Raw genomic sequence first — 22,753 nt, 5'->3', positions numbered from 1 at the left:
TCCTATGATATGATATATATATATAATAAGATGGTGCTATTTTGCATTTTGAATTAGATCAGTCTTAACTGGCCAGTCATGATTGAGTTTGTCGGTTAACCGCTCGACTATGAAACGCGTCCGCGACTGCTTCCACCCGAAATCAGCGCTTATACCGTTCGTATGAAACACTATATATCGATATATGCGTTTTTTAAATTCGAATTTGACGATTCGATTCCCTTGACGGCCTCGTCATCGCGCATCGGTCCATTTGATTCGCTCAAATTGACCGTCACGTCTTCTCATTCAGCGACAAATTTGATGCGTAAAAAAACCAGGGTGGTCCCTGAATTTTTTGTCTTTGTGAAGAAATGCACTTTGAAACCGTTTAAATTTTGAACTCGCTATCTCTGCAGCGAGTGCGCAATAAAAAATGAAAAAGTCTAATTTCATCATCGTCTCACCGCAATGATTTATTAGAAATCGGTCGTTTCGTTTTTAGCATTTTATTACTTCCTTGCACATCAATCATTCCACTTTATTACTTCTAGCAGTTGTTTAGCTCCCTTCGGTTCGTTACACTCTCGCCAGTCACGATTCTCCTATCAACGCGCAATCTAGATCAAATTTTCTTATTTTTTTATTATTTTACTTCTTTTTGTTGGCCGGGTAAATTTGCACTCTCGACCTCTGTGCGCTGCGTGAAAATGCTATTCAATTGACGCGTTTCAGTTGTGGTTATTCGCGTTAATTGCCCGACGTGCTAATTATTCTCAATTTCAGTCGAGGCATTCCATTCTAACTGTTGCTGTGTCGTGTCTCATTAGCTTGATTATGTCCGTGTCTCGATTTGCGCGGTCGTACTAAATTTGCACTAAATCGTGCACATGACGCACACTGGATCTGCTTATATATGGAGTAACATTGTTGACATGTTTAAATCTAATTTTGAAGAAAAAATATTCGGATGTGACCAACCCATGACTTTATCTACGTATTTGAGGAATATAAGAAGGATAAAAAACAAAATTCGATATATACACATTCACGCATAGCGGCTATGAGAGCATTTTCGATACAAATTGAGCGCAAATGTAGGGAAACTTACACAAGAAAAAAGTTCTACTTCCGGTGTCGGATTGTATTTAATTTTTTTAATAAATTAAAATCACTACATATTATAGGTATTTGAAATACCTATCTATTGATAATTGGCTTACCTCGATAAAATGAACGAATTTTTGTTATTAATCCAGTCATATAAAGACAATTTAATATATTATCCCTATTAATTCAATTCAGATTCGTTTAAATAAGAGTAAATACTAGTACGAGTTTTTAGCTCGCAATTTTACCGATTTAAAATTCAGCTCACTTCCAATTAACCCTTTTAAACGAACACAAAAAATAGTGTGGCTAGAACACTATCCCAATAAACATGTTTCAATAGAAAATAAAATAGTATTAACAGTGGGAAAAAATCCCAAATAAAAATAAGTAATTTTGACTTTTGATTTGAATTGGACGACTACTTGGAGAGATTTAAAAGCTGAAAAGTACTACAAATGAAAGATAAAATACCCGACTATAGATTCCAATATTCATTTTGAACAGAAAATTGACAGATTTTGAGACATTTAAAATGGTGCGCACCGTATGAATGTATACACATTATATATGGATCATATGAAACCCGGAGTGGTCTCGCATATGGGTCACGTGAAACCCGAAGCCGATTTGTTTGACCAATTTAAACTTGCGGGCATTTCAATCATTGTGTCATATCTGTTGTTGCGTAATTGAAATAAAAAAAAAACTCATTGCTTGACTAGATATGTATGTTTCCGAATGGATTTTTTAATCCAATTCGCAGCGTGTGTTCGATAGCGTGTTCGCTATTAACCCTTTAAGGGCCTGTCTCTCTTGCAGCAGACGTGACTACTGACAGTTTATCTCTCCGAATGAGTCTGATCTCTGTGTGTATATTCTCCTTTATCCCTCGTTTGATTGCTCGCGTGACGTTTCGGCTTCGGCACGGATTCGACACGCACTCTTCTGAAGTACATATATGGGCTTGTCATTGGAGTGTTGATCTGGGCCAAATATTTACTATCTCACGTGAAAGACAACGATGATTCGACTCCGTCACAACTGATTGGAGGTCGTTAATTAAAAACATGGGCCGGAACGAAGCTGTGTCATCGTTATCATCGTCGTATATCTATCTATCTACCTTTCCGTCTTCTTCTTGCACAGTCACCGATCAGAAATGGTACGGGTTGTGGGTACCAGAATCCAAACCCTCGTTAATTAATGCAAGCCGAATTCGACCGACGTGGAACCCGCCCTATCGTTTTTTATCCACCGATTCTAACTACTGCTTTCGAAAGGATTTTGATGCCTAATAACTAGTTTTTACGTTTTGATTAGTTGGGGGTTTGGTTTTCCTCTTTTTCTTCTAAACATTCATTCTACATATATATTAATTCTACATATCTCTTCATTCTACATACATATATATTAATTCTACATATCTCTTCATTCTACATACATATCTCGACTTCGTTCTCACATCTTAAATTTTCTTCAATTTTGAGTTGAGGACCCTTGATTTTGATTATCTTAATCAACTTCTTCCAGAAGAAACTATCTACAGCAGATCTCATCTGATATGCTATTTTCCCAGCTGTTTCTTTTATTTTTCTTTAGCCAGATTTATTATAATATAAAATTCATTGAAAATACTAATTTTTACAAACTGTTAAGTTCTGTTAGTTCAGTGAAATTCCTTTCCGAAAAAAAATTGTGATCTGATTTTGAACCACTTCGACTCTTCAGGTCGCTTTGATATCTTACCTACATTCGAGGGTTAGCTAACATTCAGTTAAGCTAGTGTCTCCGACATGAAGTTTAACTATTAACGAACTCATTAAAATTTATAACCAATCTTGTGTCAAATCGAAGCGATGACAGCTCGCCATCAATACGGGTCTTTCTATCACCCCTTCACAACTCACAGGGTTAACAGTTAAATAGTTATGACAGTTGCATTTTTACTCTCATTTACTCTCATCTCATTCTATAAGTCGTATTATTAAATAGAAATAGGATTGTAACAGTATAAATAAGAATACCAAAGGTGATCTGAACTAGTAGGTAATAAATACGAAATTCAACCAAAAGACATTATATTATATACTAGTTGTTTTACCCGGCTTCGCCCAGTACACAAGGCGAATCTAATAGTAAATATTCATTTATTTTTTTATTAAATTTATTTGTCGTCATAGAAACTTTCATTTGTTTTTCGATTACTAACAAATACATACAAAGTCTCTTTCGAAATTATATATTAGATAAGTAAATATTCATTCTTCTTTCCATACGATTGCGAAGATCTCGTACATATTTTCTCTTGATTTTGTAACTTGAAAAGTACAACTTGTCACCTATTAAATCTGGTTCATACATTCATTCAAATCAAATCCTTCTAATTATTCACTTATTTTATACCCCAAGTTATAGATATAATAATTTATATCATAGCAGAAATTCATTTGCTTATGCCTCTACATATGATACTTCAAGGAGTTGTTTCGCTTGTCGTAGTTCAAGGAGAAGAAGGGTTGGTTTATCTTTCAAATGGATCTTATCAGCTACTTGAAAAGCTCACGAAGGCATATGTATAATATCTTGTTACAAATACCACAAATACATCGGTCTCTCAGTACATCTGTTTGTTCATCCGATATCAGTGTTGATGATATTTGAGATGAAAACCAGAAATAGCAATATCGCCAACAGTGTTAGTTAACACATTGCTTGCGACCTACCGCGGGCAATTACATACAATCCCGCAATTATTTGCAAATTACATAAAATGTCATAACTTTCAAAGTATTTAACATATTTTAATACTTTTTTCAATATCAAACTCGCCAAATCCCAGAGCAGCCGAACACCAAGATCCAATTAACTTATCAAAAGAAAAAAAGTATAGATTGATAATTTTGAGATTGATTTGACTTGGTACGTCATCTGGGTATTTATAATATACTACATATAGTGTTATTGTAAGTTTGGGTCTCCGCCAATTAAGAAGGTTTTTGTCGGACCGGCCGGTTGGGTCGCGTTAATTGCTGAACCTTCATTGAATTATCCTCTTCGGGGCCCAATGTTCAATTAATTACAATGGGGCCCCCCTAGATTGGGGCCCACCCGGAGGAATGTACCGGACTGCGATTTGTCAGTCCTCTTTTTTCCCTTTTTTTATATTTAATGAATCCCTATCGCGTTGTACGGGAGCCAGCGCGTGCCCTAGTAGCCCTATCCGTTCAATATTCCCAATACTCACTAAGTAAGTAGATATACACGTAGGTATCTATCTAAGATACTAAAATCGTTTATATTTTGTAATAAATTGAACGATTTCCAAGATTAAAACTCGTTACGGAACTCGTTTTGTTCTCAACGGGCGCGACAATTAATCTAGATATGCACGTAACAGGAAGGTTAAATAAAATCGAAAAAAATTATATACATCTGGCTATAAAATAGTATAAAAAATATATATCGAGCAATAATTGTGTACTTTTACGGAGCGGGTTTTATTATTATTATATACATACGTAGAGGTAGTATGTAGGAGAGTAGTGGCAAAACCAGTTGGTCGGATTCAAATACACGACCAAAGCGGATTAATTTTCGACGTGAAAACGCATAAATAATAGCGATTAAGTGCCAGAATGGCCCTGTCTGATTTTAGTTCGAGAAAATTACACGGTTTCCATTACAAGAGAGGACAGTGTCTACAGAATGCTTCAAATCTGATGAAAAGTCGCATATTTGACTTCAGTGGTCTTATAGAAATGTTTTGTAGCCGCACTTAAGGTTTTTCGGTGTTATTTAAAATTAGGATATTTTATAATGAAATATATTCCCCTTATTCGATATGCTAATAACTATGAAATAAAAATTATACGCTGTAGTAATATTTTTTTAATTTCCCTAATGTTCTTAAAAACTTATGTAGAATCACAGATTTTTGATGAAGTTGAATTTGTTTTTTAAAAGACTTCATTTTTCTCCAACTTACATAACCTTGAAGATAAATTACGAATAATAACAGAGTGAAGCTAATAAAAACCTTGTAAAAATAATTATTTTTCTTAGCTTCCTTTAAGATTCCATACAGAAGTATAGTCAATTCCTACACTTATACTTTTTATATAACACTGAATGTTTAATTGAATGCACATTTTATATACGATGCTAACAAAGATTCTACATATATAGAAATAACAAAAAAAAACTGAGACAAATTCTTTCAAGAGGAAAAATCAAATGTGAAAGTACATACATACATATATAAAACGATTTAGTTCATTTATTCAAATCAAAGGTGACATTGAATACGTCCTTTTATTGTATTATAGTTATTCTTAGCTATTGGGGTCTCGCTATGTAGGATTACAAACTGGATAGAACACATAATACCCTCGAAGCTTACCTATTATAATGTCTATTATATAACATGGCATGTAAACAGCCACATACCCAACGATCCATCTATTGCCTGTTCTCTTACTGCTTTACATGCATTACTCATATGTAGCTCATAGCAAACATGATATTTCGTACAATTATATGCGGTTGACGATCCCTGTATGTGCGGATGTATGTCTCCGTGTCGACAATTTGTCTGCAATTGGATAATTGCATTTGTGTGCACCCGGGGTCGGTTTAACCGCTTTGACCGTCAGTTAACCCCGCGGTTAAGCGATGATTTTATTTAACGAACGAGTTAACTCACTGCGGTTTACCGCTCCAGGGTTTCCGCTTTTTTCAATCGGGACGATGCACACGTCTTTATTTTATCGATACTCGATCTGTCTGTCTGGAAATATTCTTTTTAACTTGTAAAAACATTCGTGTACCACAAATCAGGCAATGTTTATTTTGAATAATTTTTTTTAACAATTTTTAAGGATTAAAATTTCATGATATTCGTATTTACATTGATTATGTGTTTTTGTTAATTTAAAATCACTTAATATATTACTTTTGATTTTGATTTTTAAATGCTTTTTATTATTACTAAATTATGTTCCCAATACATCTTATATCTGTTTTAATATCTACTGATCTACTGATCATTTTCTATTTTACAATTTTAATTTAATTTTCTTAGTAATCATAGTATAATATTATTCTAATGTTAATGTACAGCATAATAGGAAAAATAGCCCAAAAACCTATTTACAATTCTTATATGTATGTTCATAATACATCTAATACATATTATGAATTAAAGACTCTCTAAAGTCGATGACCTAAAGCAGATTGTGTTTAGATAATCTGTGTTTATACCTGAAGGGTGTAGACATTCTATATATTACTTTTGGTTTTTATGCAATACATACATAAGAAGGTATTTATATTCATAGAGATTGTCTATTTTTTATATTTGTATGTATATGTTACAGTGGAAATGTATACATATATTCGAATACAATTCAACTAGTAAATTATATATGTGCAATCGCAAATACACTTTCAACAATATAATGTAATATAAAAGTTGAGTTTTGACAGTTCTGATATTTTTACGAATACTTTGGGATTACATAAACAATGCCTTAATATTTTCTAGGTATTACCATAACTCTAAGAATGTGTTAAAAACAAAAATGTGACTTTCCGATTTAATTTACTAGTCGAGGGACATTTTCACGAAAATCTAAACCGATACCAACTTTTGTTTAACTGTATTTTCAGTTGTTATATATTTTGACAATATTAATATGGCGCATTACATTACAACTGGTAGATACACTTCAACTGTAACATATGTACATATATATTTTATATAATATTATATGTAGGTATATAGCAAAATTTGATGAAAAACTTTATATTTTATTAGTCGTATAAAAGCGAGTATTCAAATTACAAATTATATTACAAGTGTCAATTAATGCTGTTTCGATTTATAGCCGGTTCAGTTTTTATATTTTCTGTTTTGATTTTTCATGCAGTGTTTTTTTTACGCTTTAAAATATTTAGATATTTGTATTTTTGCAAATCAAAAATTGAATCGTAAAACTTAATTGGTTCATTAGAACAAAAACTCCGTATAATAATAATCTGATAAAATTATCTCGTGGAGTAGGTAGATAGGTATTAAAATTTAATTCTACATACATATGTATATTCATTGGAAAAATACTATAAAATAATTAATTATAATAGAACCGAACGGCTTAATTTGTTTATTTTAGAAAATCAACTATTATTATTATTCAATAAATTTTTATTTTCATTTTTAAATCTGTCACTGACGTTATCGTATTAGCGAAGACAGCTTAATATATAGTTTTTTTGCATATTTAGATTTAACAGTTCAAGTTTCTCGCATTATAACCACCGGTATGCTCGATAATAATCGGGCATTTTGCATATTTTATCGACATTATGCATATTTTTGGCGATCGTCCGTTATTTTCACAATCATATACAAATCACGCGGGATTGCCGCGTTGACGCCATTTAATGATTTTATAATAAATTTTAATGTTTTTTTATTATTTTTGTTTTACAGATATGGTTCTTCACCGACACGGATAGTCCCACGTACCAGGAAAAAACGAGTGAGTATTTTTTTTGTCGTGTGTAATTGATTAATTGTTGAATAATTGGCGGTTTCGTGTCGGGATGCTGCATTCCCTTCAGTTGAACCGATCGTGTTTTAATTGTACCCCGTAATAATGGACTTGCGGTTAATTCTTTCCAACCAGTCGTTAACCCTTTTCAGACTGAATTCAGAGTAAAACTGGTCAGTCACGTGTAAATTTGATTAAAAGAAGTTAATTTGAACTAACAGAATGATCACCCCCTTGTTGTCAAACCGATGACAGTTCTTTCTTGGAAACTTCTCAACAACGTATCGTAGCTAAGATTTCTGAAAACCCGGGATTTCAAAACCCAACGAATATGGGTCCAATATTTTGAAAACCCGACGGATCCGGTCTAAAATCATTTTAAAAAATATGAAAAGTAATGTGAAATATCGACAGAAAAACCAGAATGAAATATCGTATGTTATAAAAATTAATAACATATTTTAATCAGGCCATTTGTTTACTGAAGTTAAAATTAATTAACAAATAAATACAGGTCAATATTAATATTCTTAAAACAATTATGTATATGTATCTCAACAGAGGTATACCAATATTATCGGCACATTTAGCAAATATGTGATTTTGTGTCCCTTTATTTCTATCATTATTTTAGAATTGTGTAATTTTCCGAAAAATATAATAAAAACTATACTTATATTCGGTCAAGAATAAACTTTTTAAGAGAATTACAAGAAATAATTAAAATAAAGTACTTACCGTTAACGAAATCAGGTGTGATGATAATGTTGAAACGATGTTTACACTCTGAAGTCTTAGAGTAGTCTAAGGCAAAATTCTAAAAATATGTACACTGTATATGGGTGAAATTCTAAATTAAGCCAAATTTCAGTACGCCGTATCTTTTTTGGTATTTATTTTCAGTATTTGCAAAATCCATTCCATTTTTTGCAGTTTTCTCAGAACTCACAAGTTGTAAAATCAAGTTCTCGAACAAATAAGGTCATATATGAATCATGTACACGCAGAATCTATAAATAACACATACATATTTGGATATTTTCAATGTATCGACTGAAAATCATATTGATTTTTTACGTAATACTCGAAATTTCAAATACCCGGATCCGGCGGGTTTTGAAGCCGGATTTTAAGTCATTACCCGGCCGAGTCGAGTCCAGAAACCCTAATCGTAGCAACTCTAGCTACGACAAATGTCGTAGCCATAGACCCTATCCATACGAATAGCAATCGTAAGAAAACACACTGTAATCCAGTAATTGTGAAATCTCACCCGTGCGACCATAATATAATTAGCCTAAATTAAGTCTCGCGACCTTAAGAGGGCTATACCAGCATAAGTGCATTTTCTTGTGAATAAAACGTCGAGTAGGTGGGGTTTAATTTGACCCATTAAGCTCCGTGTGCTCTCGTTAGAGCGTGTCGGTAGGTTAAATTAACCTCGACGACGTCAAAAGGTTAATTCAAAGTTTTAACCCCTAGCCGCGATTACGACGAGAATTTATCGTGTCCCAAGGTGCACTTTAAGTCTTGGATAACACTTCGGGGACGATACACAATATTTCACAGGTTAATATCGCTTTCATTTAAAATGGTGTATAATGTCAAGCGAAATCGATTTATTATGTATGATAAGTGCGGGTCGTCATATTAGATATATTATACGTGTATAGTGAAGGGTAATATGAATCGATTTTTGTTGTTGTTATTATTTTTTATATTATTGTGTAAGTTACTAAACCACTCTATTAATTGTTATAGTTATTGTTTGTTGTTAATGTTGAAGCGTTCTGTCTGGTCCATTCGTCGGCACGAACAAACGAATAGAACGAATGCCTACATGCGTCGCCTTGACGGTTGCTTTGGAGACGTGAACTAATGGCTTTAACCCTTTCGGTTCGGAATTTTTGAAAGAAAAAAACCTTTATAAAACTATTAAGAAATTTTACCGGTCGTGTTCTATCATTTAAATCATCGTATATCATAAATTTATGCTGCAAAACTCTAATTTTGATTTGAAGTGTGTTATGTTATAGGAAAAATGTTGTGAATAATATTTTGACAACTTCAACTATACAAATATATGTTTACTTTATCTTCATATATACCGATACGAAGTATCAATGCGGTATTGTGCGATGCGGTGCAACGGATCGAAAAGCGCCAGACAGACTGAACCACAGATTAACGACACGTGTACCTTATGCCTGCGCACTGCTTGCACTTACACTAAGCGAAATCTACTCGAAGTCCCGACATACCTACCTTGTATACGTTCTGTGCTTCTGATACTTTAGTTCCGAATTTTTCCTTATTAAATTATTAAAAACTCGCCAGAAAGATCCAACTCAATTTTAATAATTATTATTTTAATAATTTCATCTGTGCACATCGAAAGGTTACTCGTCATCTGATGTGCAATTTTTCATTCGTGAAGTCGAGAATTGCGTTTAAAGCAGCCATTCAGTTAATCTGTTCAATCTGTCTGGCGCTTTTCGATCGTTTGCACCAAACCCGGTATTGTGATATTGGAAAAATTTTACGTCATAATTTTGACTAATTTTATTCAGTAGATCTATGTATCTATCACTGATAACGTTTTCACGGCTTAAAAAATGTGAATATTTTATTTATATATGTAGATGTGAGTTTGCTTTTAAAGAAAATATTAATCAAGTGAGATGGATTATTTTTGTAATTTCGTTTATTAAATGGACCGTATAATACATGTTTTTACAACCAAAATGTGCTCGAAAATGAGTTCTTCCTTTTCAAGATAGGTAGGTACTAATTATATCAATTCCTCATTATATTATAAAAACATAAAGATTGTTTAATTTTATTTCGCAAAATTAAATTGAATTCTCCATTTAACGAAATACGAATTTCGTTAAATGGTGGATTCAATTTAATTTTGAAATGGAAAATTAGTAATAAAACAAAATCTCACAATTGTTACTTATTCACAATAGTAATAATTAAATTATTATTATTTATTTATTTAATATACTTGGGGGAGGCGGCAAAGCCGATAGACCCAAGGAGGTTCATTTATACATATGTATATATGTAAATTAAATGAGAAAAAAAATAAACAAGAAACAGAAATAACAAATTGGGAAAGAAGAATTGCAGAAATCCTTTAAGTTTAAGAAATGCTTATTAAGCTTATTCTTAAAAATATTAGGGTTATCATAAATTACAATTTCATTGGGAAGACTGTTCAGAACTAAAACCACTCTGTTTGAAAAGAAGGAATCTCTGATCAATTTATTAGATTTTTCTTTTTGGAGTCTATTATTATTCTAAATTAATTAACGAGCCTACGATTAAATTGTTTTATATTTGTCGGGGATGAAATTGAAATGATAAAGATTATTAGTATTATTATTTTCAAATATAGTCCTACCTACGAATATGAGTAAACACAATCACAAGGTGCGATAGAATATACGATTGACTTAAAATGATTTTTGAATGTATTTAACAACGGAACTTTTGTCGGTTCGAATTGAGAGAATATTTTGAATAAATTATTAAGTTATATCAATATTTACATTTTTTTAATGTAAACTGTGCTATAAATAAGCGCGACATCTAATTAGATTTTAAACGTGAAACTTTGGCGTCTTCAAAAGCAATTTGCAAAGGCCGTTTTTCAAATTTTTTTCCGCCCAAACCGAACATTATTCATGTGCTCTACAAAACGAAGCGGAACAGTCCCCCCGTGTGTATAATAAACATTAAAAGAAACGAAAACAATAAATAAATAAGAGTAAAAAACGGATTAGAAGGGTAATTGACGGCGAAGAACGCCAAGTGGGGGAGATTATCGATTAGTCCAACGTCGCTATAAATTTCAATATGTAGATCGAATCGTAAATTATAACGCGTTCTGCAACTTATTTTTTTGCTCGCTGTTGTGTTTCGTTACGATTGTACACAGTTGTTTCAGTTGTTTGTGCGAATAAAAAAAGCAAAATGCAAAAAACAAAAGTAGACGAGATAGATTCGTCGATTCCGTGGCCATGGCCAGATTCTGTCCAGTGGGTGGGTACTATTCGATAACGAGACGTGTTGACTTGATGAATCGAACCTGTTGCTTTTATAAATTCTTATAAAAACGTTCAAACTGACCAGCTTTGAATAAATTATGTAAACCGGAGCCCGGCCCTGTTTTTAGATCGATTTGGGCCGGGAAATTGGTTCGCTTTGATCTGTTCGGATAGGTACCGGTTTTTTACCGGGTTTTCGGCTGCTGCCGCTTAATTTGAATAATATTTAAAACGTTTTAATACACGACGGATATTTAATTAAACGGGAGGCATTCAATACCTTAACGCGTAGACCCAAATAAAATTAAATAAACAACACGTGAAACGCGAATCAGAACCTTCCGAGGATCACGCAACTTTTAGTGCACGCACATATTAAACTATCGCTTTTGATTTCAAATAAAATTATGCTAGATAGTTAGACAGTCCTAGTGGATATTTTTATGTACAAAATAGGCCCTGTTGAATGATTGAAACTGTATAAAAAAATTATGTTGAGATGTCGCTGCCATCACGTTCGTCGCTAACCGATTCGACATTCGATTCGATTTCGCGGTTAAATTGGACCAGTTACGGTTAAATCGTTCGCGTGCGAATCGCTCTGGATAATTGGTATAATTGGAAATCGATAAAAAAAATATAAACATATCCAAAGATGCCGAGAAAACACTTGCACGTTCCAAACGAGTCGAGCTTCGGTTTTATACGTAAGATGAGATCTCTCTGTGACTGATTCGCGAGATAAGAAATCGTTTCCAATCTACGCTTAGGAATTTTCTAGTGGGTCACCAAATACTACACAGTAGATTGGCTATTGATTGAGATTCAAAATGTTTGTTTAATGCAGGTACATACATATGTCTAGAATGTATCAAGTAAAACCGCACGTTGCCACCAATCCATGAAAGGTAAACACGTAAGAATGAAAATCGACTATACTCCTTGATCTTTAATCTAAAAGGAATCTCGGACACATAGGTTCATTTTTATTTATATTAGTCTGTAACGTATGTACTTCTAAATGCAATTTTATATAATTAAAATAATGCATTAAAGATATTCAGAAATCTCAATCCCTTGAATTAAAACAATCTATTTTTATTTTAATATGTTTCCTACCTCCATTTAAAAGCTATTATACAAACGTGACAATATTACTTGGCTATTATAAAAAATGAGAAAGATTGGGAACCCACGAAAAGGATACATATCTTCGAGATGACCCAACAAATTTTTCGCAGTTAATGAATTGAATTTTACGTTCGTTAAAATGCCTATCTGAGTTTGCGGTCAATTTATCACATTTGGTCCAAATTTTATTACGGTTAAAGTGACACATTGCAATTTTTTTATTCGGATTTAATTAAAGCTTTTATGTATGTATATTACTAGTGGCTTTTAAATTTAATGGAAGTCTATTATTATTTTTTCAATATTGGTATTTGTCTCGTCGTGTAATTCGAGTCAGTTTGTGTATATGTATTATATATTGCGCACTTTGTGTTATCAACTTTTTTTCCGTTTCCTTTCGGGACTTCGTTCAAAATGTACATTGAAAATTAAGCAGTCCTGTAAATAACCTTATCGGAAGATATAAAGGAAATGCGCAATAAGACATTTCTGAACAAAAGTATTGCGATAAACTTTTTATATACGTTCTTATATAAAGTAAATCTTTCCAATAACATATTTTGCTCACTATCTATCCTGTTATATGAAGGTCACGTCACAATGACTCACACCATAGTTTCCCACTCTCTTTCTATTCTATCTTCATTTTTTATTTGTTTCGTTTATTCACATGTGGCGTGTGCGATAATAAAATAACTAAAAGTCCACAGCTGTGCCGTGCCTGTCGTTTGGCGATAGCGAAAATCAATCTTATGCTCATTTATTTAAATACATAATGAGTATATTCTGCATCAAAAATCGTTGCCGAATTTGAACCTTTTCAATCTTCAAAATGTCTTAATTCTATTCTTGAGCGAGGGTACGAAATCCTTCCACTTCCTCACAATCCACGTTAGGACTTTTTTTTAGCAAATTTTGTTATTTTTGATTTGTAAATTTTGAACAAATAACTGCATCCCACATTTACAGATCTTAAATTCCTTCTTTTCTCATAATTCTACTGTTCTCGTGGAAAGATATTCCATCTACATATCTATTAGAGATAGATGTAAATGTTTTTATATATTATATGTGATAGGTACATTTTTTAAGTGAATCTCATAGCCACAGATCTGTGCTTAAGGTTTGTAGTCTCAAATTGTCTTTCCTTATAATTATCCTGTTCTGTTCTTACAGATAATAAAGTAAAAATACTGTCTCCATCAATCTCTACAGACCTTACCCGAGTGCTTCAAGTATTAAAATTTTGTATTCCTTCTTTGGTATGGAATCTACGTTACGGAAATCTTTAGTATGTAAATTTCTAAAAAAATAATCTAAATAATTACATCTCTCAGTTACAGATCTTGAATTTTTGTATTCTTTATTATCTTAGAATCATCTTATTATTCTTAAAAAAATTACGTCGCATCATTAAGAATTTCAGTAACCGATACTAAGTGTCAGTTTGATAGAACTAACGGTGTTCAAAAAATCCCCAAAATACACACACACACACACACACTTTTTTTATATCAAAACGTGATCAGTAATCGATTCTGAGTTCGAATCAGTGAAAATCTTGCGTTCGAAGATCACAAAACTTCATATATTTTTACTACGTACATAGATAAAAGTTAAAATCGCCGTATATGGAATCTGCATTACAGATAAGACTATATTTAGCAAATACTTTCATATGCGAATTAAATAAAAAAAATAGTATACGTATGTAACTGCATCTCGCACATACAGATCTTACCTTGGTCTTTAAATTTGTTTATGCCTTGCTACCTTAGGGCGAAATCACGCAGCGGTGCATGTGGCACGTGGGTTTTTTTTATGTCTATGTCGTAGCAATTGTATGATAGTATTTATCCTTACTTGACATTGATCGATAACGGTGTATCCCATATTCGTTATCGGTCACTGTCAAGCAAGGATACAATTTTACCGGAAATGGGCCAACGGATCGTTTTGGTATAGATCACTTTCAAGCAAGGATTAATACTTCCATACAATTTCAACAACACAGGTCGAAAGTGTCGTTTTGAGACGACGCGTTCCCCCTGGGGCCATGCATGCGTGCCATGAACGTCAGATTTTTTCTATATGTTTAAACTTATCTAAAAAAGAAAACCACGTGCCACATGCACCACTGTGTGATTTCACCCTTATAATCATCCTTTCCTTGAGCTTTACAAATAAGGCAAATGACCTCATAGTTACAAAAAAAACCTTGTAAACAAATCTGTCCTTCATTCCCATAATCATCCTATCCTTGAACAAGGACAAAGAACCCACACCACTGCTTGGAGCGAACACCCGCTATTGTTTTATGCACTGTTCCATGTGTGGAACAATTCTGATCACTCTCGTAATGAAGCGTTTCCATCACATCTGGACATAATCCTCTCGGATGTAGACGGCACATTCCCACTTCCGGTATCCCATTGTTCATGGGCAAGGACTCATCAGCACATCACCCTGTAGAATTGGCTCACGGGCCAGTGGACTCGTTTCCTTAATTGAAATTTGACTCATATTTTTCGCTCATTGCTTTTGTACCAGCGCGAAACAAAAGATTTCGGAGTTTTGGCTCCACCGGTCTTCCTGATCTGCTAATTTCACGGCCGGAGAACACGTCGGGGAAATATTTAAATTTCATCTTTTATACACATTGAATGTGTTAATGTAGAGTTCGTTGCACGCGATCTGTGTTTGTTTGAATTGATTAAATCGTGGGTCGTAAGTTATGCCCTGGAAATGAATGCATTGTATTAATTAACCCGATTTAGGATCGATGCTCGAGTGGGTGTACTCTTTTTGTCTTTTGAAACAGTTGGATTCCAGTTCTAGCATTTGCATGGGATCCGATTAAACTTTTGGAGCATTTTGTGCATCGATCGGACTTTCAAATTGAATTTAATTATACAACGATACTTTCTTTTTTTTTTCTTCTTTTGACGCAATTACCCACGATTGCAATTAAGCGCGTTGCACCATTTGCGACCGGCTAATCTTGTCTTCCGGTTTTGAATTATGGCTTCTAATTTCCAACCGTGTGAAAAAAAAACAGTTTTAAACGTAGGTACTTCATCTTAATTCAGGACAAAGTCTTTAATTATAATTTGAACAGCAATGCAAATTATTGCTGGGTATATCCTGTGTCAGTTTTAAAATCAAATATAAATATCCAAAATCCATGTCACTCTGGTCTTCTAACCGAATACCTCGTATTGCTTTCAATCATTCTTAATGTAAAATATTATGTATGAATCTACTGTTTTTTTTTCTCTTCATTTTTACCTACCCTAATTCTAAGATTTAATCAAAGTTCTAATGTTATTTATTTATTCAATCGAACATACATATACACAGTGGCGGCTCGTGGATAAGATATCTGGGGGTGCTGCGGTTGATTAAAAATAAAAAAATGTTTATTTGGATTATATTTTACTATTAACATCAAAATTATCAAAATTAAACATTATATGTATTGTATTTCATTAAAAAATTGATTCTTCTGTCTTTTTTCCTTGAAAAAAGGTCCATCACCTTTTCGTTAAATTTTCCACTGTTCATAATCATTTTTTTCAATTGACAGCACAGATAAACAATTAATAAGTCAATCTTTCCTGAACCATTGTTTTTCTTATATATGTATGTCTTTATTCTATTTATTGATGAAAAACACCGTTCTGGCTCAGAGGTACTTGAAGTTGTAAGCAGAATTTGAATAAGTTTTGTTATTTCCACACGAACTTTGCATAAATTGATTGCAAAAATAAGGTTTAAAAATATTAATAAATCATTAATACTATGCATTTCTTTCCTTGAGTAATGCACTTCTAATTTAGTTTGAAGTTTTTCTCTATCTAGCATTGGATATGATTCAACGGTTAGTATTAGATCTTCCATTGGCATTTTCTTTCAGTACTTTTCAAAATTTTCAAATTGTTATAAATAATTTCTACATGCGACATTAACTTGTGAAAAAGTTCTGACTAAAATAAAAAATTGTATTCAGTAAATTGGTAGAATCTGTTATTGTTTTATCAGTATTTTCGGAAGATTATTTAAGTTCTTGAAAACATTGGCTCAGCTTCTCTTGATTTTGATGCCATCTTAAATACTTAAAGTGACGTGTAGAAAGGTAGAAAGTGTAAGAGATGTAGAAGGAAAGACAAGAGGTACAGAAGAAATGAGGAAAAGTGAGGAGCGTGTTGAGTGCGCGGCGCGGCGCGCACACGAATGCAACAATAAATGTGTATGTACTGTTGGGAGTGCAGTACGGACCAAGCTTCTAGCTACCCCCGCGCCCCTCTTTCACCCAATCGGCATATTCCAACGAAAACCGTACTGCACAAAATCATAAACGATGCCTCACTTTCTGATATTAGTACTGCGATGTATGATCATTATTGGATGTATCGGTGTGCAGGCAAGCTTAATACATACTTAAATAATATTGATATTTTCATATAATATACATACATTTATGTAAATAATAATATTAAATTTTTCTTAATTTCTTTGGGGGTGCTGCAGTACCGCAGTGCCTATGGACGAGCCACCACTGCATATACATATACATACACTCGTCTTTACAGATCGCTCCAATGCGACCAGTGTACTAAGATCACTACAGATCAAGAAACACTAAATTATGAATAAATACATAATTATTATTATATATTTTTTACATTATATAGGTATATTTACGACATATATCGTCAAACGATCAATGCGATCAATACAAGCATTTATGTACACATATGTAAATACAATGCAAATTCATACAAACATCTATGGAGACAATTTTTGCAGCATTTTTATCATACAAATCGGTGAACCTCGATACGCTGAATAACTTGAAATTTGCAAGAGAGATAGGAAAGTAGATGCCAATTTAACAAGAACCATTGCAAATCAGAAAATCAAAATTAGCAACAAACGATCAACCTGGAGGCACAAACCAAGGTCTGACCATTATTTTATGTATCATTATTTTGCAAAGTCGCAATTTTTTTTTAATAATTTTATATGCGTTGTATACTTAAATGTATAATTAATACATTAAAAATGTGCCAGCCCAAATAAATGAGTATATAAAAAGTTTTGGCCCATACAATACAAAATATATAAAATTATTGATAAAAATGATTCTCTAACTTTGTATTAAAAATACTACTACTAAATAGTTATAAATATAAAACTAAAGATAGTACATACCTGTAGATGAAAACTCCATAGTTTTAAAACAAAAAAATACACTTAAGAACTTTGAAAGCAGTGGGTTCACTTAAACGTTTAAAACGAGACTAATTCAGGTGACAAAGATTGCCATCACAAAAACTTTTTTTGTGAGCTATATACATATATATTCATTTATTGAGCAGACATAAAAATTATGCTTTCTCAGGAACCACTTGTTTATTCTACACTGAGAAATGCAACAATTATTGGGATTGACATTTACTTCGTTTTGGACTTTTGCACACATACATTATCAATTTCAACCAGTGTGCGGCAGCGGGACTAGTAGGACTCGAACCCGTGACCACTCTGCTTGAAAGCATAATATGCTAACCACTAGTCCACCCTGCTGGTTATACATAAACTCTAGATTATCCGGGCGCGGATTTAGTATTTAGTATGTAGATTATTTTCAATCAAACCTGGGATCTCTCTGTCACTAGTAGCACATGCGCACTACTGAGCTATAGTGCTGACTTTTTTGAAGTCTAGGTGGTCTCGAAATGGTTCGTTTCCCCCAAGTCGTTGAATATGTGCCTTTTAAAAGCTTTCGTTGCAAGAAAGACGTAAAAAAAGGCAGAAAGACGTTTCTCGAGTGAGGGCAGGCAGGTGGCAAATGCAAAGAGTCGTTCAACCCTTGGCGCTAATTGAGCCCCTTCGAGGATGCTGTGGCCAGCAATTTGGTTTAATTTGGTTATCTGGCGTGGAACCTGTTCCAACTGTGATGTGTCTTTAGTGATGCGCGCGCCAGATTGGGTACGGTAGCCTCGCTTGAATATATTAAAAACAAACCGCCTCCGGATGCAAACTTGAATTTTGAAATGCAACTACTCGTAAATGCACCGACTGCATTTTCTGGACTGGGGATATTATACCACCGCGCTTCAGAACCATAGTGTGGTGTTGAAAGCAATCTCCCCTCGGACAATATTATACGACACACGTAAGGCATTCAAAAAGCTGTCGAAATATGTATGGTTATACTATTCGTAAACAGAACGCTATTATTTATAATTAAACTTTTGATACTTGTTTTATCAGATATTTGCGATAGTGGTACGTGTGGTGTTACGTCAGTTTGACACACGCATTTGAGTGCACGAACATTAAATTGAATTTGAAAAAGTACACCATGTTTGATTAATCGTTTCAATGGGGATCTAAAAAACATCAAATCTGACAGCAGCAATGGAGACTATTAACATCAATTTCTGAAGAAAATATATGTATGTGTTTAGGAAACTTAAGGCATATTCATATGATCAGCGAAAGATCATTATAAAAGATAAGTTTAGTCTACATGACTTTCGGAGTCATTAAGTGAAGTGAGTCATTTCGTAATTCAGTGGTTGAAATCAAAGAACGTGGAACTTAAATGGAACACATGTAGGTGCATATGTTGAAAAGTGCTGCTTTTTATTATTATTTATAAGGTTTTTATTAGTTTCACTTCGCCAATTGGTTTGAAGTTTATATTCTTCCGATCGCTTTGAAACTTTGCTATTTTGCGAGGTTTGGCTGCCGATAGAGATTTCAATTGGGTCCGTTAAGTCGATGATGAAATATAAACGTAATGAATACGTTTAATAATCCAAAAAAATTGGATAAGTTGACAGCTCAGCCACTGCCAATAGCCAGTAGCCTTATTTGTTTGACTTTCTGCCCCTCACTCATTTTTTCAGATTTTAATTGTTTAAACGCCTATAAATCATTTTCTCACTATATCTTATAAAGTTTGCATTATCTCCCATATATATTTTTACTTCACTAATAGGTTATATAATGATAAAAATATGTTTTGATTTCGACTTTTTGGAATGATTTTGGACTGACAACGTCTTCCGAACTGCACTATTCTATGAACCTTTTATCATACTAGATTTTATAAGCCATTTTAAGGTCGTCCCACTTCGTTGTTGTAATCCCACATGTCGAAGATTAGAACTTTCAAAACTTCGTTATTGAAATAATCACATTTTGTAATGAAACTTGCGAGGTATGTACAAAAAAATGCTATCCAAACCAGGCCCGGAAATTAGTTTTAGTATTGTGTCATCGATTTCGTTTGACAGTCATCGGCGAATACATACATAACCTCACATTTGTACATCAATGTATTGCTACAGTTTCTGATTGCTTCGATCAGTTTAAATTTTTTCCAGCATATTTACATGCTGTTTACATACACGTTTACCCAGAAATTAGTTTTAGTATTAAAGTATTTTTAGTATTAAGTTAATTTATTTACATGTGGTTGTCCATATGAAATGAGAATATCATCTCCAATATTCTTAAAATTTAAAATGGCGACTCTTATTATTTAATTCCCGACCAATTTTCACCAAAAAAGGTGACGATTGGTCGCCTGAAATCGCTCGATGTAAACTAGCCTCAATTAAGCGAACCAGTCGAACGGAAGCCATATCTTGTATGTACCGTTTCTTCCGTTCCAATTTCCCAAAATTAATTTCTAATTATCGTGCGTGTGATCACGACTCTACTCAAATCAATCACAGACTACGTATTAAATCTAAGTTTATTACACACGTTTTAATAAAAAAAAATCAAATTGTACTCATTATCATCAGCCTTTCACCGGCCAAAGTACAGTATGACAAACTCGGCCTTACCATACATTCGTTCGCATAACCAAACCCGGTAATCCAGATAAGTTTATAACCAAACCTGCTAATCCAGATCTACCTAATCATAACACAGGGCGAAATCACACAACGGTGCATGTGGCACGTGGGGTTTTATTAGATAGTTTTTAACATGTAGAAAAAATCTGACGTTCATGGTTAAATTAATAAATCATATAATAATTTATTAATATATTCAGTACAAGAGTTGATTACGAACTAGCTTAAATTATAACAGTGATGAGTTTACATAATCTTATTTGAGACAATGAGTGTGTTCAAGACACTTGTACAATTTCGGTTAGTCAGTGCTTGGGTGTGCCACAAATCAATGGTGTTATTTATAGGTGTGTCTTATCTCTAATGGTTAGTCGTTTTATTGTTAATATTAATTATACATCATGTGACAACGAAGGAATCATACATGATGGTGTCATACAAGTGATATTTGAATATAATGGTAGAGGTTGTCCTCGGCCCTTAACTCAGGCAAGGATATAATTTTACCGAAAATGGTCCAAAGGGTCGTTTTGGTATAGATAACTGTCAAGCAAGGATAAATATTACCATACAATTTCAACGACATATGTAGGTCGAAAGTGTCATGTTGAGACGATGTGTTCCACCGTGTGCCATGCATGCGTGCCATGAACGTCAGATTTTTTCTATATGTTTAAAACCATCTAAAAAAAACCCCACGTGTCACGTGCACCGCTGTGTGATTTCGCCCATAGAAGTTTCATTCTGTGTGCAGAATAAATACAAGTTGTCCAATCAATCAAATCCCCCGGTTATTCTTCTACAATATTATTATATACAGCTACTGTACAAAAGTATACCATCGTCAAAACATAATGACAATGGCAATTGCACGATTTTTTCGTTATTGTTTTTTCGGTTAATGTGATTACGGTAATAATTATTATTAATGACAGTGGCAGCGAGTGCGAAAATTGAAGCTGTGATTTCGAGTATGAATTATATTACATAGTACATACATATGTATGTATATTAATATCGCATGTGAACGAGATAGTCGGTTCCCGTTCCCACACCCGCTGACGCAATTAATTATAGAAATATACGAACGTGTAGTACCGGAGTTTCGTCGATTCGCTGTGACCATGCTTTCGACTTTCAACGGTACGTATTATCTTCGAAACGCATGTCGAGCTTATCTCGTGAATAAATCACACGTGCACATGTCGAGAAATATCCACGTCGTCTTTATGATGTCGACTTCGATCTTTTTAGTCTGGCTATTGGACTTGAGTCATAGTGCACTCTGCCTTTTATATTTTAGTTCATTGGTTTCCAACTCGAGTCGGGTTGAAGCTCATGATCAGGTCACTTGACTGTTATTCATCAAAAAATAATTTCCATCGTTGTCTACAGAGAGAGATAGAGAAAGAAGTCAGAAGATGAACTAAATGAAAAGCTAAAAGCTAAAACCTGCAGCGTGGTCTAGTGGTGAGTGTCGTATTCTTTCGTGTAAGGTGTCACGGGTTCGATTCCAACTAGAGTCTCGTTATTGGCCAGACCTTGGTTTGTCAAGATCGATCGTTTCTTATCAGAATTTGCCAATTTTCATTGAAACGGTTCCTGTAAAATTGGCTTTTCTTATCCAATTTTCTATTGCAAACCTTGAGTTATTGTTATATCTCAGGTTTCGCCAGATTTCTCTCTGTGGATGATTATTGAAAGTAAAAAAATCGTACATGAATTTATTTCTCGATTCGTAATCTGTTTAGCACACTCGCAGCTTTGGAACAATCTGTTATGCGAATGTGCATGATTAATTGAAAAAAAGGGAAGATTAATCCAAAAATAAGACTAATGAGAACCTGAAAGATACATACATGTATGATAAAGGAAAACTGCACATTTTTTGAAAAAAAAATTCAGTGTTTCTTTCTTAAAATACCTTACAAAATAAAAAAAAAAGGAAAAATGCTTCTTAGAATATATCCAGAATTCTCAATATAATGTACAATTTATTTATTTTATTTTAACAGGTTAACCCAATGCGCTTTTCTGGCCAATT

At 33.5% G+C, this 22,753-nt stretch overlaps 1 protein-coding gene across 1 annotated transcript in view; it reads left to right on the top strand.

Annotated features, from left to right (window-relative positions):
* fng (Fringe glycosyltransferase) overlaps nucleotides 1–22,753 on the top strand; it is a 131,233-nt gene that overhangs the window by 31,779 nt on the left and 76,701 nt on the right. Inside the window, exon 2 of the mRNA XM_077435844.1 lies at nucleotides 7,583–7,631. Coding sequence (XP_077291970.1) covers nucleotides 7,583–7,631 — 49 coding nt within the window. The remainder of the gene's footprint in view (nucleotides 1–7,582; nucleotides 7,632–22,753) is intronic.

Source organism: Arctopsyche grandis, chromosome 8 (assembly GCF_051622035.1).
Source record: "Arctopsyche grandis isolate Sample6627 chromosome 8, ASM5162203v2, whole genome shotgun sequence".
Taxonomy (NCBI): Eukaryota; Metazoa; Arthropoda; class Insecta; order Trichoptera; family Hydropsychidae; genus Arctopsyche; species Arctopsyche grandis.
This window is presented reverse-complemented; position numbering and strand designations above follow the sequence as displayed.